General features: G+C 37.4%; 2 protein-coding genes across 2 annotated transcripts; both read right to left on the bottom strand.

The window, feature by feature from the left end:
- Positions 1-2996: 2996 nt before the first annotated feature.
- Positions 2997-18778, bottom strand: LOC103039396 (sodium/hydrogen exchanger 2-like). The gene is made up of 12 exons (XM_022683740.2): positions 18406-18778; positions 16946-17409; positions 15335-15585; positions 11812-12029; positions 10955-11151; positions 9238-9327; positions 7889-7959; positions 6244-6396; positions 5447-5543; positions 4900-5028; positions 3932-3974; positions 2997-3385 (listed from the first exon to the last, which is right to left on the bottom strand). The coding sequence occupies exons 1-12, from the start codon at positions 18668-18670 to the stop codon at positions 3186-3188; spliced, it is 2178 nt and encodes a 725-aa protein (XP_022539461.2). The 5' UTR covers positions 18671-18778; the 3' UTR covers positions 2997-3185.
- A 662-nt stretch (positions 18779-19440) lies between these two features.
- On the bottom strand, positions 19441-22823 carry LOC103040228 (uncharacterized). Its single transcript, XM_007228391.3, has 3 exons — positions 22621-22823; positions 21338-21482; positions 19441-20655 (listed from the first exon to the last, which is right to left on the bottom strand). Exons 2-3 carry the CDS (start codon positions 21468-21470, stop codon positions 19955-19957), a joined length of 834 nt encoding a protein of 277 aa, XP_007228453.2. The 5' UTR covers positions 21471-21482; positions 22621-22823; the 3' UTR covers positions 19441-19954.
- Between the last annotated feature and the right edge of the window lie 1304 nt (positions 22824-24127).

Raw genomic sequence — 24127 nt, 5'->3', positions numbered from 1 at the left:
ACTTATATAGTACACTGAAAAAGATGATACAATTTACTTTAAAAAAGTTTCGCAACTTTCTGCATTTGCTTTTTTTTAAGTAAATTTAATTTCATGTAAATTTAAGTAACTTCAACTTGGTTTCAAGACTTAAATAGAGTTACATAGAGTAAATAAGTGAACTGAACTTCAGTCAATCCTTTCTTTTAGTAAACTTTACTTCATTTCTGCATACAATATTATTGACACTCATGTGTCTCTGAAAACCTTTTCATTTTGTCCTTTGAGTTTTAGAGCTGTAAAATTGACTGTGGGGGAGCAGGCAGGTAGGCGTTCTCAGTTGTAGTGATATTAGCCAATCAGAGGCGATGTATGATGATTTTCATGTAAGAATATTCATGAGCTAGAGCCGAAATCCTGTCCTTTTTCAGAGACCACTAATCCAGTGAAATAAAACAGGGCTATACAGAAACACCGGAGACTTTTTTTTTTTAAATTACAAAAAACATCTCACATGGCATTCAATCAGAATTCATTCAGAATTTCACAACTAGACATTTTAAAATTAATAAAAAATAACAGATTGAGACCTTTAATGTAGTCTTTAATATTAAAAATAATAAAAGAAAACACAATAAATGGGAAGAGGTGTGATTTATTTATTTATTTATTTATTTTTTACTTTTGACTGGTACTGTACTTGGAATTTTTTATTTATTGGCAAGAATATTGGTAGAGCATAATAAATACACTAAAACATTGTGATATTATTGTGATATTATTTGTTGACGAAATACAGTAATTTTTAATAAATTGTCCTTTTTTTAATTTTGTGCACAAAAAAATCCAGTTTCTGAATAATAATTACATTTAAATACCTCAACAAAAGCCATTTAATCAGCAGTGTATTTAAAATGCTTGCAGGGATGACTGTAGTCAGTGTATATATTGCACAAGGCCACCACACGTATCTGAGAAACTCACTGGCTGTGGAATTCAGCGAGCCGTTAGCGTGGTGGCTAGCGCTGTTTATTGATCAGAGCTATGTAGCTCCTCAGTGTTACTGTTGGACAGAGAGCTGAAAATGAATTAGCCAGTGGATGTCAGCTGCCCCCCCAAACTTCCTGGCATACTTCACCACACTGTGCACGAGCTCAGGAGGTCAGGAAGGAGACAGGCTGATGATTTCTGAATGTTATGAGCTCGGTGTAATCTTTCCAAAATACGTACAGCGCTGTAGATCATTGTAGTGGAATAAACTCAGTGAAAAGACATAAAAAACACCAGCCGTTCACACAGTAATGCTAAGCTAGCAATTAGCGGAGTGCCGGTTCAAGTCCATTTAAGGCACAGTCTTGTTTACAGACAGGTCATGTGATTGTCCAGCAGTTACACTAGAGATTAATAATCCAGCACCTTTTAGTTACAACAATAAAATAAAATCCTGTGGAAATCAATTGCATTTAGACCATAAAGTTTAGACCAAAGAAGATTGGAGCATTTATACTTACATATAACTTCAAATCAAATTAAATATACTGTTTCATAGTGATTTTTAGCATCAGAAATGGTTTGAATTATTAAATCCCTGTGCATGGAAGTACAGTCATGGGCAAAAGTGTTGAAATCCTGAAATCTTTCCATTAAGTATATAATTAAGTATTTAAGTATATTTAAGTAGATAATTAAGTATTTCTCTCAGAACTTATTGCAATTACACGTTTTGTTATACATGTTTTTTTTTCCATTTTGTTTGTGTATTGGAACAACAACAAAAAAAGCAAAGAAAAAATGAAAAAAAGGAAAATGTTAATAATTTCATGCAAAACCCCATAAATAGGATGCCTTCCCACACAAAAGAAATTTTAAGATGGCTCCACAGGTGTTCAATGGGATTTATTGTACATTCAGACTCATTGTTGACCACTTCAGAACTCTCCAGTGTTTTATTTCTATACAATTTCAATTGCGACCCAAAATCCTTTCATTCAAATGATGATAGATAGTTTGTTCTGAAAATGATGCACCCTGAGCCTGCAGGACGGGCTGAATTTCTTTGGAACTTGATTAAGGCTGCTTATCCATTAATTAGACTATCCTGCATTGCAACCTCTCATCTATTTTATTAGCTAAACTTTTCTCTTAGAAATACTTAAATTTCTGTAAAAGTCCAGGGTCCCAACACCCTGAATTTCAGCAATGACCTTATATTTAAGAATGTAGCATGAATATTTGGACTTGCATCTGAAAGTCTATTGTCATTCATAACATAAACATTCTGTCTGTTATAAGAAACACAAATAATTTAGGCATAGCAGTTTAATTTCATAAATTTTATTCATATCCTTCCACCAACTCCACCCCTCTACAGTCACTAGGCCAAAGGCCGAGGCGAAGCTTACAAGCTGATGATAATCTGAGTGTGGCCAAATTAGGACCGTTCAAAATGTGCAGTTGATATGCTTAAGCAAGTTTATAATATGTGGCAACTGACCCGCCTTGCGCCCTAAATCTCAAACACTCAATCCAGGAAATTAAGGCTTTAGGGGAAATGTGAAGTTTCTAGATTACAGGGAAGTTACAGGTGTTGAACAATGAAACTGAAACACCTGGTTTAGACCACAATAATTGATTGTGGTGACGGACAGTTCTGGTGGAAACAGGAGAGTTGAGGTGCACATTGAATTCTGCCGTGATTTGATCAGCCGTGGTTTTATGTTTTTTGGATACAATCCGGGTTAGCACCCGAACATCCCTCTCAGACAGCTTCCTCTTACAGCGTCCACAGTTAATCCTGTTGGATGTGGTTGGTGCTTCTTGGTGGTATGCTGACATTACCCTGGATACCGTGGCTCTTGATGCATCACAAAGACTTGCTGTCTTGGTCACAGATGCTCCAGCAAGACGTGCACCAACAATTTGTCCTCTTTTGAACTCTGGTATGTCACCCATAATGTTGTGTGCATTGCAGTATTTAGAGCAGAACTGTGCTCTTACCCTGCTAATTGAACCTTCATACTTTTTTGCTCTTACTGGTGCAATGTGAGATTGACCACCAGGCTGCTCCAATTTAGCCATGAAACCTCCCACACTAAAATGATGACAGGTGTTTCAGTTTCATTGTCCAACACCTGTATATCAGATCTGGAATTTCTCCACGACCAGGAATGAGCACCCCTGCTTTCAGATTTTAAGAAGAGAAGAGGCTATTTCTCTCTCTCATTCTCAAGAACAAAGCTGAGTTTCTTTGGTATGTGCATGTGTCTGCTGGTGCTGGAGGCTTGGGCTTGTTCTTGGTTTTGGAGAGATGGACCAGAAGAATTGGCCCATCCATCTGAGGTGACTCTGATTGGACCGTTCAGGTTAACCTCTGCTGGGTTGTGCACTGGTCTGGGGCTTCGACCCACTGTGGGAAAACAGAAAAAACAAACAAAGTTTTTACAGCCAATAAAAACGAATGCACCACCTCTGCTCTTTCACGACTGTAGAAAACACAAAGAAACAGCTGAACATCCTCGCCAGAAGTTTCATTTCTTGCTGCTGCAAAAGAAATGGTGAGCTTTGTCAAGCTTTCTATTCTGGACTTATTGAATTAATCTTCTTTGTTTTTTGGGCACCACTGGGATAAGACCGTTTCATGGTACAAAAAAAGTAAAAAATAATGTGTTTCATGTTCTTTCTTTGTTTTTTTTTTGGCAACCTTTTGGCCAATAGGGGCCCCCTCTGCCTCTTATATATATATATATATATATATATATATATATATATATATATATATATATATATATATATATATATCATATATATAGGACAAAAATGATAAATTAGACAACATGGCAATTTTGGCTTCAATTATAGATGTATAGAACAGAGGTGAATACAAACACAGTGTCCCTGTTTTCTACAGTCGCTGGTTTAATAAAATGATTAAAAGCAAAATAAAAAAAGGTACCTGTTAATGACCTGGAGAGGCAGCTGCTGTCTGCATGATCCCACTGATTGAGGCACAATCACACAGAATAGAAAGCTGTTTTAAAGCTGTGTAACTAATATGCTTCTGATTCCCAACTTGATTTTATTTTATTGTTTTTAATTCAATCACTAAAACCAACAATCAAATACATAGACTATACAGTTTCTTTGCACTGATCAGCCATAACATTAAAAAAGTGGGATATGCGGTGCTGTGAAAAAGTGACTGGCCCCCGATAGATTAGTCTTGTTTTTGCCTTTGTATAATACTTTACTTTTTTCCTTTTAAACAAACACAGAACTCTTCAATGGATATATTTTTTGCTAAGTCTCTTTCTTATTATTTGATCATTAACACTGTTCTTTTGAGACCACCTGGATGAGCTGCCCATGCCCTTTTGGAGTAATTTCGCTAGGTCAGTCACTCCTGGGAATGTTATCTTGTCATCTTTATGTGTGAATAATAGCTTTTACTGTGGTCCACTGGAGTCCCAAAGCTTTAGAAATTACTTTATAACTTTTTACAGACTGATAAGATGATTAATGACTTTAATGGCCAGTTGTTAGACAGGTTCTACAGGGGGAATTTAGGGGGCAACTAGTTTTTCACATATAACCAGATTGATTTGGATAGTTTTTTCGCTTAATAAATAAAATTATAATTTAAAAACTGCTTTTTTTGCATTTGTTCAGGTTATAATTATCTGATATTAAAGTTTTGTTTGATAATCTGAAAAATCTAAGTTTGACAAAAAGCTAAAACAAAAGATACTCTAAGGGGGCAAATGCTTTTTCACAGCAGAGTACATTTTAGGCAGCAAGTGAACTGTAAGGTCATAAAAGAAGGTGTTGAACTTTTTTTGGCAAACAGGTAGTTATATTGTTATGGCTAATATCAGTATATATTCAAGATAAAGACCTTTTAGTATCAATTAATGAAAAGTGAACCTGGTTGTTGTGTGTCTGATTAGAGCTGTGTCTCTCTCCCATGCTGTGGTGTCGCTGCAGACAGGCTTTTCTACTGGCATCCACTGTGAAGTCCTGGTGCAGGGTGTGTCTGCTGTACGCTGTGATATGCTTTAAATATATATCAGATAATTATAAAGCCAGACTGTGCCATATACATAATACAAAAAAGACATACATAGTAGTACTCAAAAAATAAGCGTTTATTTCTTTTATTGTTGATGATTATGGCTTACAGCCAATGAGAACCCAAACCCAATGAAAACGAACGAGCAGGTCAGTATTCTCTGTTGTGTGCTTAACTTTTCCTGTTGTTATGACAGCAAAGACACACAACCTAAATAAAGCTGCGCGGTGCATGGTTGACGGCTTGCCTATAGTGTAGAAGGCAAGACATGGAGACAGTCATCATATTGTCTAAATATGTCTATTTACATTAAATATATATTCTGCATAGTGCATAAATGTAAAGAGGTAAGATCTGATAGGCTTACTGTGAATACATGGCATTTTGCATTATCCGTCGTACCTTATTATTAAAGTTGCGCAGGTTGTTGGACAAAATCTTCCTTATGCTGTCCATCTCCTCTGGTAACAGGGATCTACTCTGGGTTTGACTGTCCTCACTGCGGTAAAAACATCATATCAGGTTCTCATGATTCTGTTTTTTTACACTGAAGTGATTTCTAAACTTCTATTATAGAGTACAGGCCAAAAGTTTGGACACACCTCTTTTTTAGTGCGTTTTCTTTATTTTCATGACTGATATTTACATTGTAGATTCTCACTGAAGCATAAAAACTATGAATGAACACATGGGGGGTTTTATGTACTTAACTAAAAAATGAGCTGAACCTCCACAGTCACCGGACCTGAACCCAATCCAGATTTGAGGTTTGGGTTTGGGGTGAGCTGGAGCACAGAGTGAAGAAGGCAAAGGAGCAACAAGTGCTAATAAACACCTCTGGGAACTCCTTCCTTCCTTCAAGACTGTTGAAAAAACCATTTCCATTTTAGGTGGCCACCTCTTAAATGAAGCTCATTGAGAGAGAATGATGCCAATAGTGTGCAAAGCAGTAATCAGAGCAAAGGGGGGCTATTTTGAATAAACTAGAATATAAAACATGTTTTCTTTTGGTTCAGTACATAAATCTCCACATGTGTTCATTCAAAGTTTTGATGCTTCAGTGAGAATCTACAATGTAAATATCAGTCATGAAAATAAAGAAAACGCATTTGTGTCCAAACTTTTGGTCTGTACTGTAGCTGAATGTTTCTGCATTAGTGTAACTGCTGGTTCTGTACGTGGGTTTGAGACTCTCTCACTTTGCAGGTGCTTTCTCTGGCGTGCCCTCGTCGTCCTCTCCCATCTGTTCTCGGCGCTCCAGCTCCTGGTAGAGTCGCACGATGCTGGACTTTGGCTGCTTATCCTCTCGGATCAGGAACCTCTTCAGGTACTTCGTGTTGAACTGCTCAAACCTGTGGATGTTTACCAACTTTACTGACGCAAAAAAGCAGCTTCACTGACGCCACCTGTACTGTTACACAATGTTTACCACATCCCAGCAGCGTCCCTGCATCTAATGAACCCCATATCTGCTAATAACAGGTGGTCCGGTTAAAGAAAAGTGGACCCTTCCTGATGATGTATGGTCTGGATTATGGCTGATATATAGTGAAGAAACAGATGGGAAACAGCCATAATTAAATATGTTTGCATGCACTTCATAATCTGATTACTGCAGAACGTCCAAGTTCTGAACTTGAGTAATCAAATACCAGGAAAACTATGTACTAGATAGATAGATAGATAGATAGATAGATAGATAGATAGATAGATAGATAGATAGATAGATAGATAGATAGATAGATAGATAGATAGATAGATAGATAGATAGATAGATAGATAGATAGATAGATAGATAGATAGATAGATAGATAGATAGATAGATAGATAGATACTTTATTTATCCTAAAAGGAATTTAGCATGTTGGTGTTCCTTAATATTTGCCTTTTTTTTTGCTGTATTTTGTCTTTTTTTTCTCACCACTCTCTTTTATTTGTGTCTTCCCCTTGTTTTGTTGTTTCTAAGGATTTATTGTTATTTTTATTTACTGCTATTTTGCTTATGTTACTATCTCTATAACTCTGTATAAACTCTAATAAAGCTTAATTAGTCTTAGGAAGCGTGTGGGGGTGGCGGAAAAAAAAAACAATTCTAACTAATTAAGTCTTTTTTAAGTGAAATCGAATATAATATATATTCATAGTTATATATATATATATATATTTTTTTTTTATTTTTTATTCAGGAATAATCTGATTAAGAGTAAATATGGTCTACGAAATACAGTTATTGAGCCAAAATCCACCGCTCTTCATTGGTTATTTTACTTTTATCAGAATTTTTTTATCTAATCCAATAACTGAAAAGTTACTTTTTTTCAGTAATTCAGTTCAAAATGTGAAACTCCTATATTATATAGATGTATTACACCCAGAGTGATCTATTTGTGCCAAGTCCTGCTGAAAAATGAAATCCGCACCATTGCACTGATTTTAGACTTGACGTAACACAGTGAACCAGCAGAGGCTCTCCAAACCATCACCGATATGAGTTTCACATGATTATATAATACTAAATTACTAAAGTAAAGTAACTTTTTAATGATATTAAATTTTTTTAAGATGCACCTAAACTAGGAATGGCCAAGTTAAAAACATAAACTCAGTATATACACTATTAATATGTGCAAATATTGATCTGAGCTTTAAAATAAGTTTGGAATTCATCAGAAAATCAACGCAGATTACAAATACACATAGTTACACTGCCCCCTACTGATCAGTTTACACCAGTAAAAGCTGCACCATGAACAGAAGCCTATTACACTATTACACAAACACAGTATAAGTTCATTCCAACAGTTGCAAATATGATGCGAAACAGAATGATATGTGGAATAATACTTGTCTTTCCAGTAATGCTGCCCCCAGCAACCAACAACATCTTCAATCCCTGATAACAGGTGGTCCAGAAGCTGCAGAGAGAAATACAGGTAATTTACTTATAATATACTGAACACAAACAAAACAGAATGCGTTAAAAATATTAGTGAAAAGTAAAGATTTTTATGATTAACTTAATATTTTAAAGTTTCAATGCTTCCACATTAAGGTTCATGTTTTTGTTACAATGTATTCTGCAAATTTGGTTGGTTAGTTTCGGTTTCACTCTGCAGTTTATTGAGAGGACACAAGAGCTTTACTACATCCTGTTGTCGACATCAGCTATTAGGGCGGAGTCTCTCTACTAGTGCGTTGAAAAGTAACTTTTTTTTCAGTAATTGATATATTATATAGATATATTACACACAGAGTGATCTATTTATTTTATTGTTGATGATTACGGCCAATAAAAAAAAACACCCAAAAATCAGTCTCTCAAATTTTGTATAAGACGATTTGGTACTTTTGGCAGTGTCCTGCTGGAAAATGAAATCTGCATCACGATAGACTGGATTGTGTGTCTCTCCACTCCTCCTCCAGACTCTGATTTCTCCCTTGATTTACAAATGAAATGTAAAATGTACTGATGATCAGTGATGGATTGGAGAGACATGTCTGTCATCTGCTGGTGTTGATCCACTGTGTTTTATTATCAAGTCTAAAGTCAGTGCAGTTTTGTTTTCCCTCAAAATCTTACAGCACTTCATGCTTCCCTCTGCTGCTTTTTCCAACAGGACTCGGCACACTGCCCACTGCCAACAATATCAATTGGTCTAATATAATATTCTATTATAATTTCTGAGACACTAATTTTTAGGGTTTTCATTGGCTGTAAGAAATAATCAACAATAAAAAAATAAATGCTTAGAATTGATCACTCTGTGTGAATTACTCAAGTAACTTTGAAAAAGTAAATTTTTAATGATATTCAAATGTTTTGAGATGCACCTCTATACTTCTAATTAATTGATTTGTACAATGTTAGTTATGAGTTCAGCGAGTTGATTTGCCAGGTGTTGAGAAATTCTAGCTCTCTGTCAGAATCAGAAATGTACCTGAACACAAACCTCACTTTCAGACCAACACGTCCATCAGCGTAGATATATTCCTAAACTTTGGCAGGTGCAATGCGTGTAAGATAGGGACCAAAATGTTAAAGATCACTTTAATTAGAGCTTTCTGCGTCTTGTGTTTGTTGTAGATGACATATAGTAATATCTTACAGGGAATCTGTACTGTTGGTGTCCAAAATCATGTGTTTTGATAAGCTAAACAAGTAAAATAAGATCTTTGCTGAGAGGCTCACTTACCCTGCTGTGGATCTCCTCACTCACTGTGGGTAAAGCTCTCTTCTTCCTTTTTACATCCAGTAGCTCTACCAGAGGCTTGATGGTCATACCCTAAAGCACAGAATGGAGACTTACTGATCGATTGATTAATGAAAATCATCACTATTCAGGCACTACACAACGAAAGCTTTAGCTCAGAGCGCCGCCATTACTCCATTAGGCGCTGGCTGCTTCACTATGCGGAGTCGTGTTATAGGTATATAGGATGTAAACTGTGTTTTTTTTTATAAGCTTCTTGTGCACTTTTTAAGTTATTAATGTCTCGTTTTAAAGGTCAGGGCTCTTCTGATTCTAGCAAGGAGGTGTGGAGCTACTTTGAGCTGGATAACGGTGTAAAAAGCGATTTATCAGGGTAAATTATGCCCCGTATCTCCCAGTCTGAAGGGTTTTTGTTGGATAAACTTGAATCTTGGATCTCTGAACGCTGTGGGAGAACGGAGGGGAGCTATTCATCAAAGGTAAATACTTTTTACCATGTTTTACTACAACAAAAGTCCATTTTACACCAGAGTTCTCCTTTAAACTATAAGTTTGCATGGTCTAACTTTTCTGTTCTGGAATGCTGCTGCTGCTATCTGTGGAAGGGTAATTTAGTGCATTTTGTGTTATTTCTGCACTCAAAGTCTTCTTTGTCACGAACTGTTGTGTTTTAGGTTTTTTTGGGGTTTTGCTTTCACAGGGTTTCTGTCATCAACTTCTCTTGTTTTCCTTGGCCGACCTACTTGATGTCCGGTTCTTCGTACGACAGTGGTTTCTTTCTTTTTCTGGACTTTCCAAATCGTTCAACTGGCTATGACCAGTGCTTGTGCAGTGCTTCTCTGAGTTTATACATGTTTTAAGCTTAAAAATGTCTTACATTTCTCCCATAGTCAGCTCTGGGGTCTTTATTTTGGTTTATTCTTTTTTTATAGAGTAATTGCAGTTTTCAAATATGGCAAAATCTTGCAAATCTAGAAGCAAAATGTCTAATTTATCTAAGTTAATGTTACACTTGTTTATCTGGAAATAAAAGCTTAAATGCTGCTGAAACAAAAACAAAACCTAAACATTTTCCTTGTCATTCCAATAATATAGTGACTATCTACAGGGGTTGGACAATGAAACTGAAACACCTGGTTTTAGAGCACAATAATTGATTGTTGTGACGGACAGTTCTGGTGGAAACAGGAGAGTTGAGGTGCACATTGAATTCTGCGTGATTTGATCAGCCGTGGTTTTATGTTTTTTGGATACAATCCGGGTTAGCACCCGAACATCCCTTTCAGACAGCTTCCTCTTACAGCGTCCACAGTTAATCCTGTTGGATGTGGTTGGTCCTTCTTGGTGGTATGCTGACATTACCCTGGATACCGTGGCTCTTGATGCATCACAAAGACTTGCTGTCTTGGTCACAGATGCTCCAGCAAGACGTGCACCAACAATTTGTCCTCTTTTGAACTCTGGTATGTCACCCATAATGTTGTGTGCATTGCAATATTTAGAGCAGAACTGTACAAAACTCTTACCCTGCTAATTAAACCTTCACACTCTGCTCTTACTGGTGCAATAATGTGCAATTAATGAAGATTGAACACCAGGCTGCTCCAATTTAGCCATGAAACCTCCCACACTAAAATGACAGATGTTTCAGTTTCATTGTTATACGAGAAAAAAAGAGATCTTGCACGCATTGACTAACCTGCACAAACACGGTGAACAGGATGACCACAATGGTGGTGGTGATGAAAAGCCTTTTCATGGGGAAATCTTCGATGAGGAAGACCAGAGAGAAACAGATTGCCCCTCGCAGGCCACCGTACGCAATGATGAACTGGTCCCGGAAGGTCACGGCATTGCGGCGGAGTTTGTTGACCACTGCTGTGAGAAGCAGCACACCTGAGGAGGATATATAAGAAAAGGAAGAGTAATCCAAGCCAGTGTGGGCAGTGTGCCAAGTCCTGCTGGAAAATGAAATTCACATCTCCAATAAAGTTGTCAGCAGCAGAGGGAAGCATGAAGTGCTGTAAGATTTTGTGGGAAAACAAAACTGCACTGACTTTAGACTTGATAATAAAACACAGTGGATCAACACCAGCAGATGACAGACATGTCTCTACAAACCATCACTGATCATCAGTAAATTCTACATTTCATTTGTAAATCAAGGGATCAGAGTCTGGAGGAAGAGTGGAGAGACACACAGTCCAAACTGCTCGAGGTCTAGTGTGAAGTTTCCACCAATCAGTGATGGTTTGAAGAGACATGTCTGTCATCTGCTGGTGTTGATCCACTGTGTTTTATTACCAAGTCCAAAGTCAGTGGACTTGGGTATTTCATTTTCCAGCAGGACTTGGCATAGTGCCAACAATGCCATTGGGACCAAAAAAGAAAACGAACACTTATAAAAGAAATACACACTTAAAAATAGATCACTCTGTCTGTAATATATATATATATATGTAATATATGAGTTTTACATTTTCAACTGAATTACTGAATTTCATTGATTTTCTAATTTCTTAAGAAGCACCTGCAGTGTCTATGGGATTCACTCACCAAGGGCCCTCCAAAGCAGACAGAGGAAGAGTGTGGAGGAGACGAAGGGCCAGCTCCACATGTGGACGTCCTGGATGGTGGACACTCCCAGGAAGATGAAGATCAGGGTCTCGCTCACGCTGCTCCACATCTTCAGGAAGTACTTGATGGTGGTGTTGGACCTCTCAGAGACATTGGCCTCCACGTACTGCTTCATGGTCACAGCACAGGTCACAATACTGCAGACAGAACATAAACGAAATGTTGTGCTGTTTTTTACACATATTGATGGATAGGTGTAGAGACCTGACCATTTGCATGTTGCATAATAAGTAGAGTCAAAAGTCTCAGGACAAAGAAAAAATTACCCTCAGTACCTCAGTCTAGTAAAGAGGTATTCATCCCTACATCTTTTTTTACGATCTTATTCACAGTGGGTCTGAAGCATAACCATACATCATTGCCATTTTTTTATTTATTATTATTATTAATTTTTTTTACATTTTAATTTCATTTACAAATATTACACATTTTGTTTAATTTTTTTAAGGGTAAGAAAGTTTAGTATCTGAGGGAATTTGTAAAAATCTGTATAAAGACTATTAACTGCTACAATATCGCCACCTCTTGGCCACGTCTGCTATACACACATTCCTTAACAGAAATACTGTGCTATATTTTCTGGTTGCTGTGTGAAGGTAAAGAAACACAAAAACCCTGATTTAAAGCTAGATTGCGTTTTTTTCTTTCTAAGTAACTGTTTGATGTTTCTTAAAAAGTTAAGAATGTTAAGAATAAACTGCTGCAGTTGAGAATGCTTTGTACTGCAAAGACACTGCACTGCTGCAAAGGACCCAACTTTTTAGACCAGAAAAAAAAAATAGCTTTTTTGTTGATAAACTTTTTTTAAAACACGCTTGCCTTGGTGTGAATTTAAAAAAATGATATTAAAAGAACATTAAAAAGAAAAAAATAAAGAAAGGCAGCTTTGTGCAAACGACAGTCTTTATTTCACGAGACTGAAAAACTCCCAAAAAGCAGCCGAAGCCTCATTTAGAGCTACACGTTTCTTGGTCAAGAAAAAAAAAAAAAGATTTTCAGGTGGGGAGGTTTTCAGAAAGTAATGATGATAATCGCAAAAACTGTACTTAAAAATTAGAAATATGGAACCAATGTAATGTCCAATATCTCTAATGTCCAACTGGGGGCGACTACTGTACAGTGTTCAGAAGAGTGTCGGCTATGTCCATTAACTTGAACATGTAATAATATATTAAAATATAATATAAAATTGCAGAGATTTATAAAAATAGTGTTGCACGTTAGTGCATTTACAATCATCTGTGTCTTCACACATATGAATATCATTAATTGTTAAAAATAACATTAAATTAAAGGTAAATTGAGCAAATTTGTGATTTTTGTGATTTCACAAGATTGTATCAAAGTGGTAGCCCTTCGCATTAAATGGTACCCAAAAAGATGCTCTCAGTTTCACAACAGCTGTTGACCCCTGTTTTAAACTCTTTGTACTGTCAGGCTCTGGAATAATTTTTTACTTTTTTACACCTTTGTCAATTTGGAAGCATGTAGTAGCAGAGTGGAATGTCCGGCGTGGGCTGGGGCTAGTTTTTACCAAAAGGCCAACATTTTGCACCTTCCTCAACACATTTGAATTAGCCCTGCAACCCACTGGTGGAATGTGACCCTGCATTACTGTTGCATTGTGGGATTTTGGCAATGGTTTGCTTTCTTACCCTGCGTTCACACTGGAAAGCGACAAAGCGACAGGCGACCATTCATTTCCTATGGCAGGGCGCGATTTGTCGCCGCGACACGCGAGAGGCGACAAGCGACAAAGCGACAGAGCGACAAGCGACACGGAGATGAATTTTTCTCAACTTTATGCAAATGAGTTATGACGCGGTGAAGCGACATTCTAACCCGATTGGCTCCTAGCTTTTCTTTGGACCAATCACAAACAAGGCGGTTCGACGTCCTCAAGCTCCTGCTCTCTGAATTTCTAGTTTCTTTCCCGGTTCTTTCTGTTGAACGGGGTGGACCCACATCAGTCTGTGGGAACGGCTGCGTTTCCAGCGCAGTTAAATCACAGAAACGCACAAGAGTCCAGCAAGTTTGGGAGTTATAGCTGGAGAATAAAGTGGCCAAGTGATTCCTTTTTAGTGCCTTTTTTCTTGTCGGAGGCTGGACCATGATAAACGCGGGCGTTGAGCTTGACACGCCCACAAGCGACTCGTCGCGTTCCAGTGTGAACGCAGGGTTAGACTGGAATGCTCACTCTTTCTTAGACTGCACTGGAGCAATTAATTGGTTGCAGCCAGTATGTTGGTGCATTGCTTTCATTGGCTCTATACCCCAGCAGAGGCCTTTTTTGGGATTGCTGTTAAGGATTTATGGGTCTGTATCTCATGTTTTCTTCAAAACTAATTTCATGTGTCTTTGAAAAGCTCTTGACTTCTTCTACATCAGATCTAGGTTTCAGGAAGATTCAGAAAAAGGCCTATGTTCAGTATATTCACAGCAGGACATACTTATGGCTTTCCATAGCCCACAAGAGAAAGTATGAACTGAAGTTAGATCTGCTCAGGTTATAAACAGATAAATAAAAAAAATACCTTAAAAACACCAAAGAGTAACCGAGCTCTCTTTTCTTTATTTCTTGAGCAACACTGCTAACCTAACTGAACTAAACTGATAAAAAATGTTTGTGCAGGCGCTGTTTGAATCATGCTGTGAGTTGATGCATGACAGTTTGACGCAATAAGAGGAAGTCAGATGTTGGTTAACCATTTCCTGAAACAGTCTGAAAAGCTACTCTGTGCCATTTCAATCCCACTTCCTTACCAGAACCTATACAGTCTGTTAGATTTGAATAAATTAACAAGTGCATGTGACTCTTTATAAGCTTGTAATAGTGAGTTACTTGTTGTAACCTCCCCTTATCAACAACAAAGCAACATATTAGCAACTGACTCCTATAACAAAGGAATGCCTTAGCAACCGCCTGTCAATACCTTAGCAACCAACAGCTATCTAATCTAATATCTATCTAATATCATAGCAACATTCCAGCAATAACTTATCAACCAACCTGTTACTATAGAATGTGTCTTGCAACAGCTTAGCAATAAACAGCTACACCACAGCAACACCATATTAACATTAACCACTTGGCAACACCTTAGCAACCACTATAGGGCAGTTTATCAACTAACATCTATACTATAGCAACACATTAGCAACCAACTCCACTGAGCAACATAAACGAGCAATGAGTTTAGCCAACTTCTGTGAAATAGCAAAACCTGAGCATCTCCCTAGCAACACCTTAGCAACCTTCATCAGATAAAATGTAAAATGCTTTCTTAATAGTTTCTTTCATTTATGATGCACTGTTTATATACTACTTGACTAGCTCAGACAATGTCATGAGTATTACGATGTTTTTTTTTTTTTTTTTTAAGGCAGGATTTGGTTATTTCATAACATCATAGAGTTTTTTAAGGTGTATTTGAAGACTTACGCCATGATGCCAGAGAAGTGAAGCATCTCCGAGGTGAGGTAGGACAGGTAGCTGTAGAGGAAGACGAAGAGCGGGGCGATGACCTGGGCTCTGGCAGTGAAGCGGGTGGTGAGGGCAGCGAGCAGACCAAAAAACAGGCCCACAAACAGGCCTCCCAATCCTACCACCACAAACTGGCAACCTCCCGCAAGAATATCCACGCTGGATACAGTGGGCATGCGCAGGAAGGATTCAAACAGCTTATAAAGCACCTGCAGATCAATGACAGAGGGACAGATCAACAGGTAAAACCATCCGCTTGGTTAATAGTTCTATTTTTGTAATCAACTACCAAAAAAAAGTAAATTATCAAAATTAGAATTGCATATTATTTGTTTGACACAGTCAAAAATGTTGATTTGTTAGGCTTTAGACTTTACACTACTCAGATATGTCATATTATGATAAGCTACTTATAAATGCACTAAATTGTTGGTCAAAATTTCTCCTTTTTGCCAATTTTAGCCATAGTTGCACCCAGAATGAACCTATGTGTAACACAACATGTGAGACATCTCAACATCTTGAGTTGTAGAGGTTCCTAATGGTGTCCTGTGAAAATCCATTCCATGCAGCTCCTTTATTGTTGCAATTCCTGCAGATTTTGCAGTATAGGTTTTTTTAATCAATAAGGCTTTTCAATCAACAATAGGTCTGGAAATGCGATGCTGATCACAGCAAGTAGTCCAAATCCAATTTTCTGACCAAATCTGAGATCTAGTTTAGGCTGCTTACATAATCCTTTTAATGTGACCCATCTTTGACATCTGTCGTCTTTAACAGTTTGTGCTTTGGAAGTGTTGCGCATATGCGACAGAGCAATGCTTCACGTTAAGTTTCACTTAAACCCAGCCAAAATCTCAACAGCTATGAATTCAGTTCAGTGAGTTCAAGCTGAATTTGCTCCAGCTTGTTAAAAAACGACACGTTGTTCAGCAACAGATAGTTTTTATTTATTTATTTTTACTTTTATGCTGCAGCCGAGATCTGTAGCGTTTTTTTGCCAATTGATTAGGAACACTGAGTGGCTGTGATACAAGCTTTCTTAAATATTATATCTCGTTTGTCTCCACCACTGAAGCCCTCACTCACTGCTGCTGTCCATTTTCCCGTTTACTTAGTCACTTTCTGTTCTTTTTGTCATCTTTTTTCCTTCTTTTTGACACAAAAGTTGCATAAATTTGGACGCAGTTCTGTATCAATATGTATTATATTGAAGTGACTCAAATCAGAATTTTAAAAAATGGCATATTTAGAAATGTCAGATTTAGTGTCTTCCAGGCAAGCTCTTTTGTTTGAATCAAGTTGCTTGATTCCTTTTGGTTGCGACTAATTTTTGACAGTGATTGTACAGAGACCAAATATACACTAAAAAGTGTGAAAAATTCTATTCATGGATGAATAAATAAACAAAAAAAAAATTACTTGAAGTGGATTACTAGCTATCCTAAATTACAGCCATGCAGATTACCCACAAAATGCAGGCTCAGGATTCCAGATGTTTATCGATATATTTAAACTGTTCATCCTATTACATAATGAAAGGCCAAATAATCGAACTTCCACTCTCACCACAGTCACCGCATCATTGAGAAGTGATTCTCCAAACACCAGGATGTGAAGCTGCTCGTTGACGTGGATCTCCTCAAACACAGAGAGCACTGCCACCGGGTCCACCGCAGCAATCAGACTTCCAAACAGCAGGAAGTGGAGCAGGCTGACTTCCTCCAGGCCCCAGCCTCCCAGCCGGCACAGGCCGTACAGCGAGAGCCCGATGCCCAGAACGTTCCACAGCGTGCCCAGCACAGCGTACCACAGGATGGTGCCCAGGTTCTCAAAGAAGAGCCGCCCTGGTAAGAAGTATCCAGCATCCAGGACGATGGGTGGGAGCAGGTAGAGGAAGAAAGCTTCAGCGCTCAGGACTGGAGGGGCGGTGTGGCGGACCCCGTAGATCACTCCTCCAACCAGTAGGCCCACCATGATCAGTAAACAGCTCTCAGGAACCACAGCAGGGATCCGTCCAGACCAGTGGAATCCTGGGAATTAAACTATTATGTTTAATTTAAGACCTTTAGTATTGTTGTGATGGATTTAGAACCTCTATTGGGATGTTTTATTCAACGTTGAGGGAAAGGAGGGAAGAAAATACAAAATTTTGTGTTGGGTCCTTTTATTTAGTTTTGTACATTTATTTTTTTTTTGTCTATTATTTCTGTGTTTTTATGCTGAATAATAAAAAAAGTTGTTTTTTTTCCATTCATTAGATTCATTCATTAGATTTCTCTACCTTCCTGATTTATTTTCGTTTTTTTTTTTTTACTCTTTTCTCACTCCCTCAATAAAAATGTGTATTTCTACTGGACAAAATATGCATGTATGAGAGTTCATAAAATATTTGACCATGCTCTCATTGACCGTAATACATTTTTATTACTGTTACTTATTCTTATTCACAGTGATTTTATTATTATTATTTTTTTTCCACTACATAATAAATGAATAGTGAAGTTATCTATCAGACTATGAAGGAACACACAAGGAATCATGTAGTAACTTAAAAACTGTATTAAACAAAAAAAAGTATTTAGGTGCTCTTATCTGGGGAGCTGTTAGTTAACTTGGAGTTTTTTAGGCTGGTAACTCTGATTAACTTATCCTGTACTACAGAGGGAACTCTTAATGTTCGTTTCCTGGGCCATTCCTGATGAGGGCCAGTTTCATCATCATGATCTCATAAGGTCATTTTTTTTCTGAGTAGTTCTTGCTTAACTCTATGCTTAACATTTTTATTTTAGATTTACTTTAATATTGACCTTTTTGTTTACAAATCATCCCTAAACACTAAAATAAATAGAACATTATTAATAATTAATATATTATATAATTAATTTATTATTAATAGATAGTAATAGATCGTAAAAAACTGAGTCAAGAATGCATTTTAGTATGATTTAAGCACAAATCAGATTTGAAAAGAAAAGAACCAGAACCAATATGTTTGGTTTCTACTACAAAAAAAAAAAAAAACTCACCTAGTTTAGCCAAAGATGCCAACATGATCCAGAGCACGATCTCAAAGGGGGCCTGCACATGGTGGTAGTCCACACTGAAGACCCTGAAAGCTGTGGGGGCAGTGGGGTGGCTGTTAGCCCCCTCCACACCGGTGCTATGGTTCCCCAGCTGAGGGGGCAGATCCTGGGTGGATGATGCTGTGGGGTTCAGTAACAGCAGCAGCAGTAGTAGTAGTGGGAGAAGGTGGATGTGGGTCAGGGTTTGGGGGATCCGGAGGTTCAGCATGCTGCTGCCTGGCCGGGGGATCGAGCGGGGCAGCGGGATGGGGCATGTGTGTGCCTCTGTCCGGTGGGCCGCCCACAGCCCACACCCCACACCCTACTGTCTGGCTGCACAGCTAATAAATACACACAGACCACTAATGTGCACAGGAATCCCTGAGCTAGCACTGCTATCCAATCAGCTGTAAGGGACTTTTAAGGGGGAGCCACATCAGTAAAAGCAGAGTATGATAACGCAGTATGATCTGAATGTAATGTAAGACTCAAATCTGCAAAAACAAGTAAAAATGACTATTCTGATAGAAAATAATATTTAAAAAGAGGCAAATAGTTTTTTTTATACATTAGCTGAAGTTTATTTAAAGGTTTATTTAAAGTACAGTACCATAATATAGCAGCAGGTGGCAGATGAGCAAGTTCTTTTTTGTGGTTGATAGATAGATAGATAGATAGATAGATAGATAGATAGATAGATAGATAGATAGATAGATAGATAGATAGATAGATAGATAGATAGATAGATAGATAGATAGATAGATAGATAGATAGATAGACTTTATCTATTGATTGATTGCTTTATTAAACATTGCTAATGCTAATGTTTTTTTTATGTTAATTGATGCGGGAATACAGATCTGGAAAAAAATTAAGAGATCAATTCAGTTTCTGAATCAGTTTCTCTGATTCATTTCATTTTTCCATTTATGTTTGAGTAAAACGAACATCATTGTTTTATTCTATAAACTACAGACAACATTTCTCCCAAATTCCAAGTTAAAATATTGAAATTTGGAGAATTTATTTGCAGAAAATGAGAAATTAAATAAAAAAACAGATGAAATAAGAAAAATGATGCAAAGCTTTAAGAACTCAAATAATGCAAAAAAATATATATATATATATATATTTATATATTTTCACACATGTTCTCCTCCACCAGTCTTACACACTGCTTTTGGATAACTTTTTTTTTTTTTTTTCAAAATTTCAAATATTCAGTTCAGCTTGGTTTAATGGCTTGTGATCAACCATCTTCCCGTTGATTGTATTACTCTTTAAATTAATCATTTTTAAGTGGTAAAAATAAGATTTTTTAGGTTTATACAACAATAGAATACTACTAACATAATTTACTTTTAAAAAGTACAGTGTGGATATAGAGGAAAAGGTCTGAAATTGACATTATTATTAAAACAATTTCATTGAATATATAGTTTTAAAAATAAATGGTTGTAATTAAGTTTATTCTCATTAAAAGTCACTGAAAAAAACTTTACTACAAACTTTACTACAGCCCTTCTTGCAGACAGTCAGAGTGTCCGGGTCTTCTGGGCTGCTCTGCGTTGGAAATTCTCAGTACTGGAGAGCTGAAGTTGGAGCTGGCCCTCTGGCTGAGGTTCCCCTGGCTGGTGGTGAGGGGGGGTACCTGGCTCGGTCTGGTCTCAGGGTCCAGGCTTGAGTCCGGGTAGTTCTGCTGACTGAGGGGAGGCAGGCTGGGCTGGGGGAGGAGAGGGAGCAGGCTGTAGCCTGGAGAAGATCCAGGGCAGGTGAGCCTCTCCTGCAGGTACTGGCTGTACACCTCCTGCAGCTTCCTGTCCAGGTAACCGTTGATCATGGAGTTGGTGGGAGGCTCCCCGTTCAGCATGATGCTGCTGTCCATCACCAGGTAGCCGTTGTCAGGCAGGTGGGTCTGCTCAGGTATGAAGCGCAGCTGCTGGGGTGCGGATTCATCCACGTCTGTCGTGAGCCATCCCTGCTGTGGACTGATGGAGTGAAGGTCCTTCTGGCTGTGGGAGATGCTGAGCAGAGGCAGGTCGGGGAAGGTCTGGTAGGTGTCGTTGAAGGCATTGCTGGTTGGCAGGCTCTGACTCAGATTTGCGTAGGTATTGCAGAAGTACGGGTCAGAGCTGGGGTGCGGACCCTGAGATCCTGACTGTTTCTCTACTGGCATCACGTCTGAGACTGGAGGCTTCTGGGATGCTGGTGAGTCTGTAAATGAGAGGAACAATACAGCATTATACACATAATTTGAGTAAAATGAACATTTATGTTTTATTCTATAAACTACAGACAGCATTTCTCCCAAATTCCAAATAAAACATAGTCATGTAGAGCATTTATTTGCAGAAAATGAGAAATGGCTGAATAAAAAAAAAAAAAGATGCAGAGCTTTCAGACCTCAAATAATGCAAATAAAACAAGTTCATATTTATAAAGTTTTAAGAGTTTAACAATCAATATTTGGTGGAATAACCCTGGTTGGTTTAAAATCACAGTTTTTTGTTTCAATGCATCTTGGCATCATGTTCTCCTCCACCAGTCTTACACACTGCTTTTGGATAACTTTATGCTGCTTTACTCCTGGTGCAAAAATTCAAGCAGTTCAGTTTGGTGGTTTGATGGCTTTTGATCGTCCATCTTCCCAAGTGGAAATGCAAAAGCATGCAAAAAAGGGAGTTTTGAGTAATATGTCTAATATGTCCCCTTTAAGCTACATATACAAAAATAGTGTTTAACACATGTGTAATGTAACATGCCAGACATCTTAGTATGGAGTTGTAGAGGTTCCTAATGGTGTCATTTATCATCCTAACGAATAGCGTTGGAATCTAACGCTTTTTTTCTAGCTGCAATTTGTTTTCTGTCTTCTTAAAAATGAACAGATGCTCACCTTTCACCTGGGAGTGAGGAGAGGAATAATAACCACTGTCAGTAGAGGAAGTGAGTGATGCTCTGGCAGTATCTGGTGCGAAACTTCCATCTTGTCTGTATTTTAAAACATGTATAAAGCTTTCTCCCAGCATGTCCAGTCCAACCTTTCCATAAAACAGAATCATTAAAGCACATTAAAAACTGCAGTATATTAGCAGCACTGAGAAACACCTTGTAATATGTGGATGTAAAGTCAGAGACAAGTGCTCTTGTGCTGCTGCACAGTTCTAGTCAGGTTAAGTACAAGTGCCCTACTTAAAGTGTTCTTTAAACTTCACACTTTAAGTAGAAGTACTAAAGTATTCAGCACTTTTTGTAGTTAGTAAGTATTGCAAGTAGTTTATTCTAAAATGCAATGCTCAAGTACTGTAAGTAAAAGTACATTGTGTAAAAGTATTGCATTGCGTGTTTATTACAGAAAGTAGTTAAAAGTTTAATCTATAAAATCAGATTATAGATCAGATATATTATATTATATTATCAGATTATGGTTATATTATTTGAGATGTTTAAGCTAAAAGGCTCAGCAACAGCACAAGAACAGGATTAAGTCTACAATAACCTCTCTAAAATACTTGTCCAAAACTCAACATTAATTGACAGAAAAAGCCATTAAGGTATTTTAACTAATTCAAAATAAAAGTTCACTAGCTGGTCTATCACTACTGTAAAATTAACTCAAGCTGTCAAAGGCTACATACAAAGGGTTCATATGTAAAAACAAGTAATTAGAGGTGCTTAAAACACTCAGCTTATCTTTTTATAAATGCAATACCTACAGTATTTATACTGTAGTCAAGTAATTTTTTATATTAAATATCTTTCATATAATTTGAATGCATTATTATAGTTCTACAAAAGTTTCAATATTAGCTAACAATTAATTGGACAATCACAGAGCATAAAACCTATGGAATGCATTGATTTGAGATATAATACAGTTCAGAGCTGTTTTAAAGAGTGTTTTTTATCAGTAAGTATTTAACCCAATTTTATTTGGCAATAAAATAAATGCTAAAATACTTTTCATAAATCAGTATATCAATATACACTGTTTCCGGAGTCTTTCCACCACTGGAATCCACCGTGATGAGGACATATATCCTGTTTAAATAAGATATTGTGAAATGTGTGAAATGTGTTAAAGGAAGCTTTTGTGTCAGAAAAGAACAAGACGGTTTGGTTGACTGGCGACGACTGTAACAAACAACCATAAGAGAATCATAATTTCAGGACACTTACCTGGATTATCGATTAAATAAAATGATGTAGACTGTAGCAGTGTGGATGCAGTGATGGTAAAGTCTTTAGTTATCTCTCAGAACTGATCTAACTCTGGACATCGGTAGATTTTTCCACATATCTATACAGATCTGCTTTCTAAACTGCAACAGGAACTGAAGCTCGGCAGCACGAGGGCTGGAGGTCACGCTTTGGGAAAGTGAAACTGGTGCGGTCCCGCTTCCGAAATGAGCAGATCCCTTGTTTTCCAGGCACTGATGCTTCGGTGTTGGGTTTTTATTAATATATAATGATTGTATATTAAAATCAGTATATACACTATAAAACTTAAACTTAGTTGCATCACTTGCTTTGGGTCATTGTCTTGTTGCATTACCCAAAATCTTGAAGCTTGAGCATCATTCATTAATAAGGATTGAATTCACTAAAAGGCAAACGAGGCCCTGAGGAAACAAATCAGCCATAAACAATGATACTCCCTCCACCAAGCTTCACATTTGGGAAAAGTTCTCAGAACTGTGCAGTGTTTTTATTATATAGTGTCACATTGTTGTTTTATATGTTCATAGAATTTTTTTCACATCATCATCATGCATAAAGGTAGGGGATCATGGGCAAAGTTAAAACAGGCTAAAACTTTTTTTTATATATATATATATATATATTTTGGACAGTAAAGGCTTGTCAAAATCATGAAAAACATTCTACTACTATGGTGCTGAAATTCACCTGAACCCCCGCCAGGAAAAGCGCTCCCTCATGAGAGAGGCTGCAGGTCACATGACTATTTTTCATAATTTTATAGGAGTCAGCGTGGCTTAGAACAGCATCTTTGGTATTTTCATTTTCAAAAAAAAAAAAAAAAGTTAAAGCCAAGAAGACGTGCATGTGGTATCTCTCGAGGGGGTGCTTTTCATGGCGGGGGTGCTGCATTCGGAACAACACCTGCACTAGTTATTTAGGCTACGTTCACACAGAAGGTGAAATGGGTTCAAATTCGACTTTGTCACCAATTAAATATTATTTTAAGGCTGTTCACATAACTTTTTAACAAAATTTAACCATGTCTTACATTTGTTAGAACAGATAGCTCTGCATAACTGTGAATAATAATAATAATAAAATAAAAAAAAACACGTGCTTCACGTGAAGTTTCAGTTTCATCTTTGTCAAAATCATGAGAAACATGCAGGAATTCAGGCAGACAGCTGGGCATTTTGTTTTTGCATTTTCCACTGATGCTGCAGCCGTGTCCTTCTTTATCTGGTTTTGCCATTTTATTAGGAACAACTAATGTTGCTCATTGTTAATTCATTATCCGTCCTGTTTTCCTGTTTACTCACATAATTTTTCCCTTATCTTTGACATAAAAATCCTAAAACAGAATTAAAAACATTAGATTGAATGTTTTGTTTTTTTTGCTGTTCACACTGCCACATTGTTAAATTAATTTGCTTGCCAGCATTTTACTGAAAATTGGAAAGTTTACAGAGTACCCTGTAGACGG

The sequence above is a fragment of the Astyanax mexicanus genome, chromosome 10, assembly GCF_023375975.1.
Source record: "Astyanax mexicanus isolate ESR-SI-001 chromosome 10, AstMex3_surface, whole genome shotgun sequence".
Classification (NCBI taxonomy): Eukaryota; Metazoa; Chordata; class Actinopteri; order Characiformes; family Acestrorhamphidae; genus Astyanax; species Astyanax mexicanus.
The sequence above is the reverse complement of the archived record's forward strand: the minus strand, read 5'-3'. Positions and strand labels throughout refer to the sequence as shown.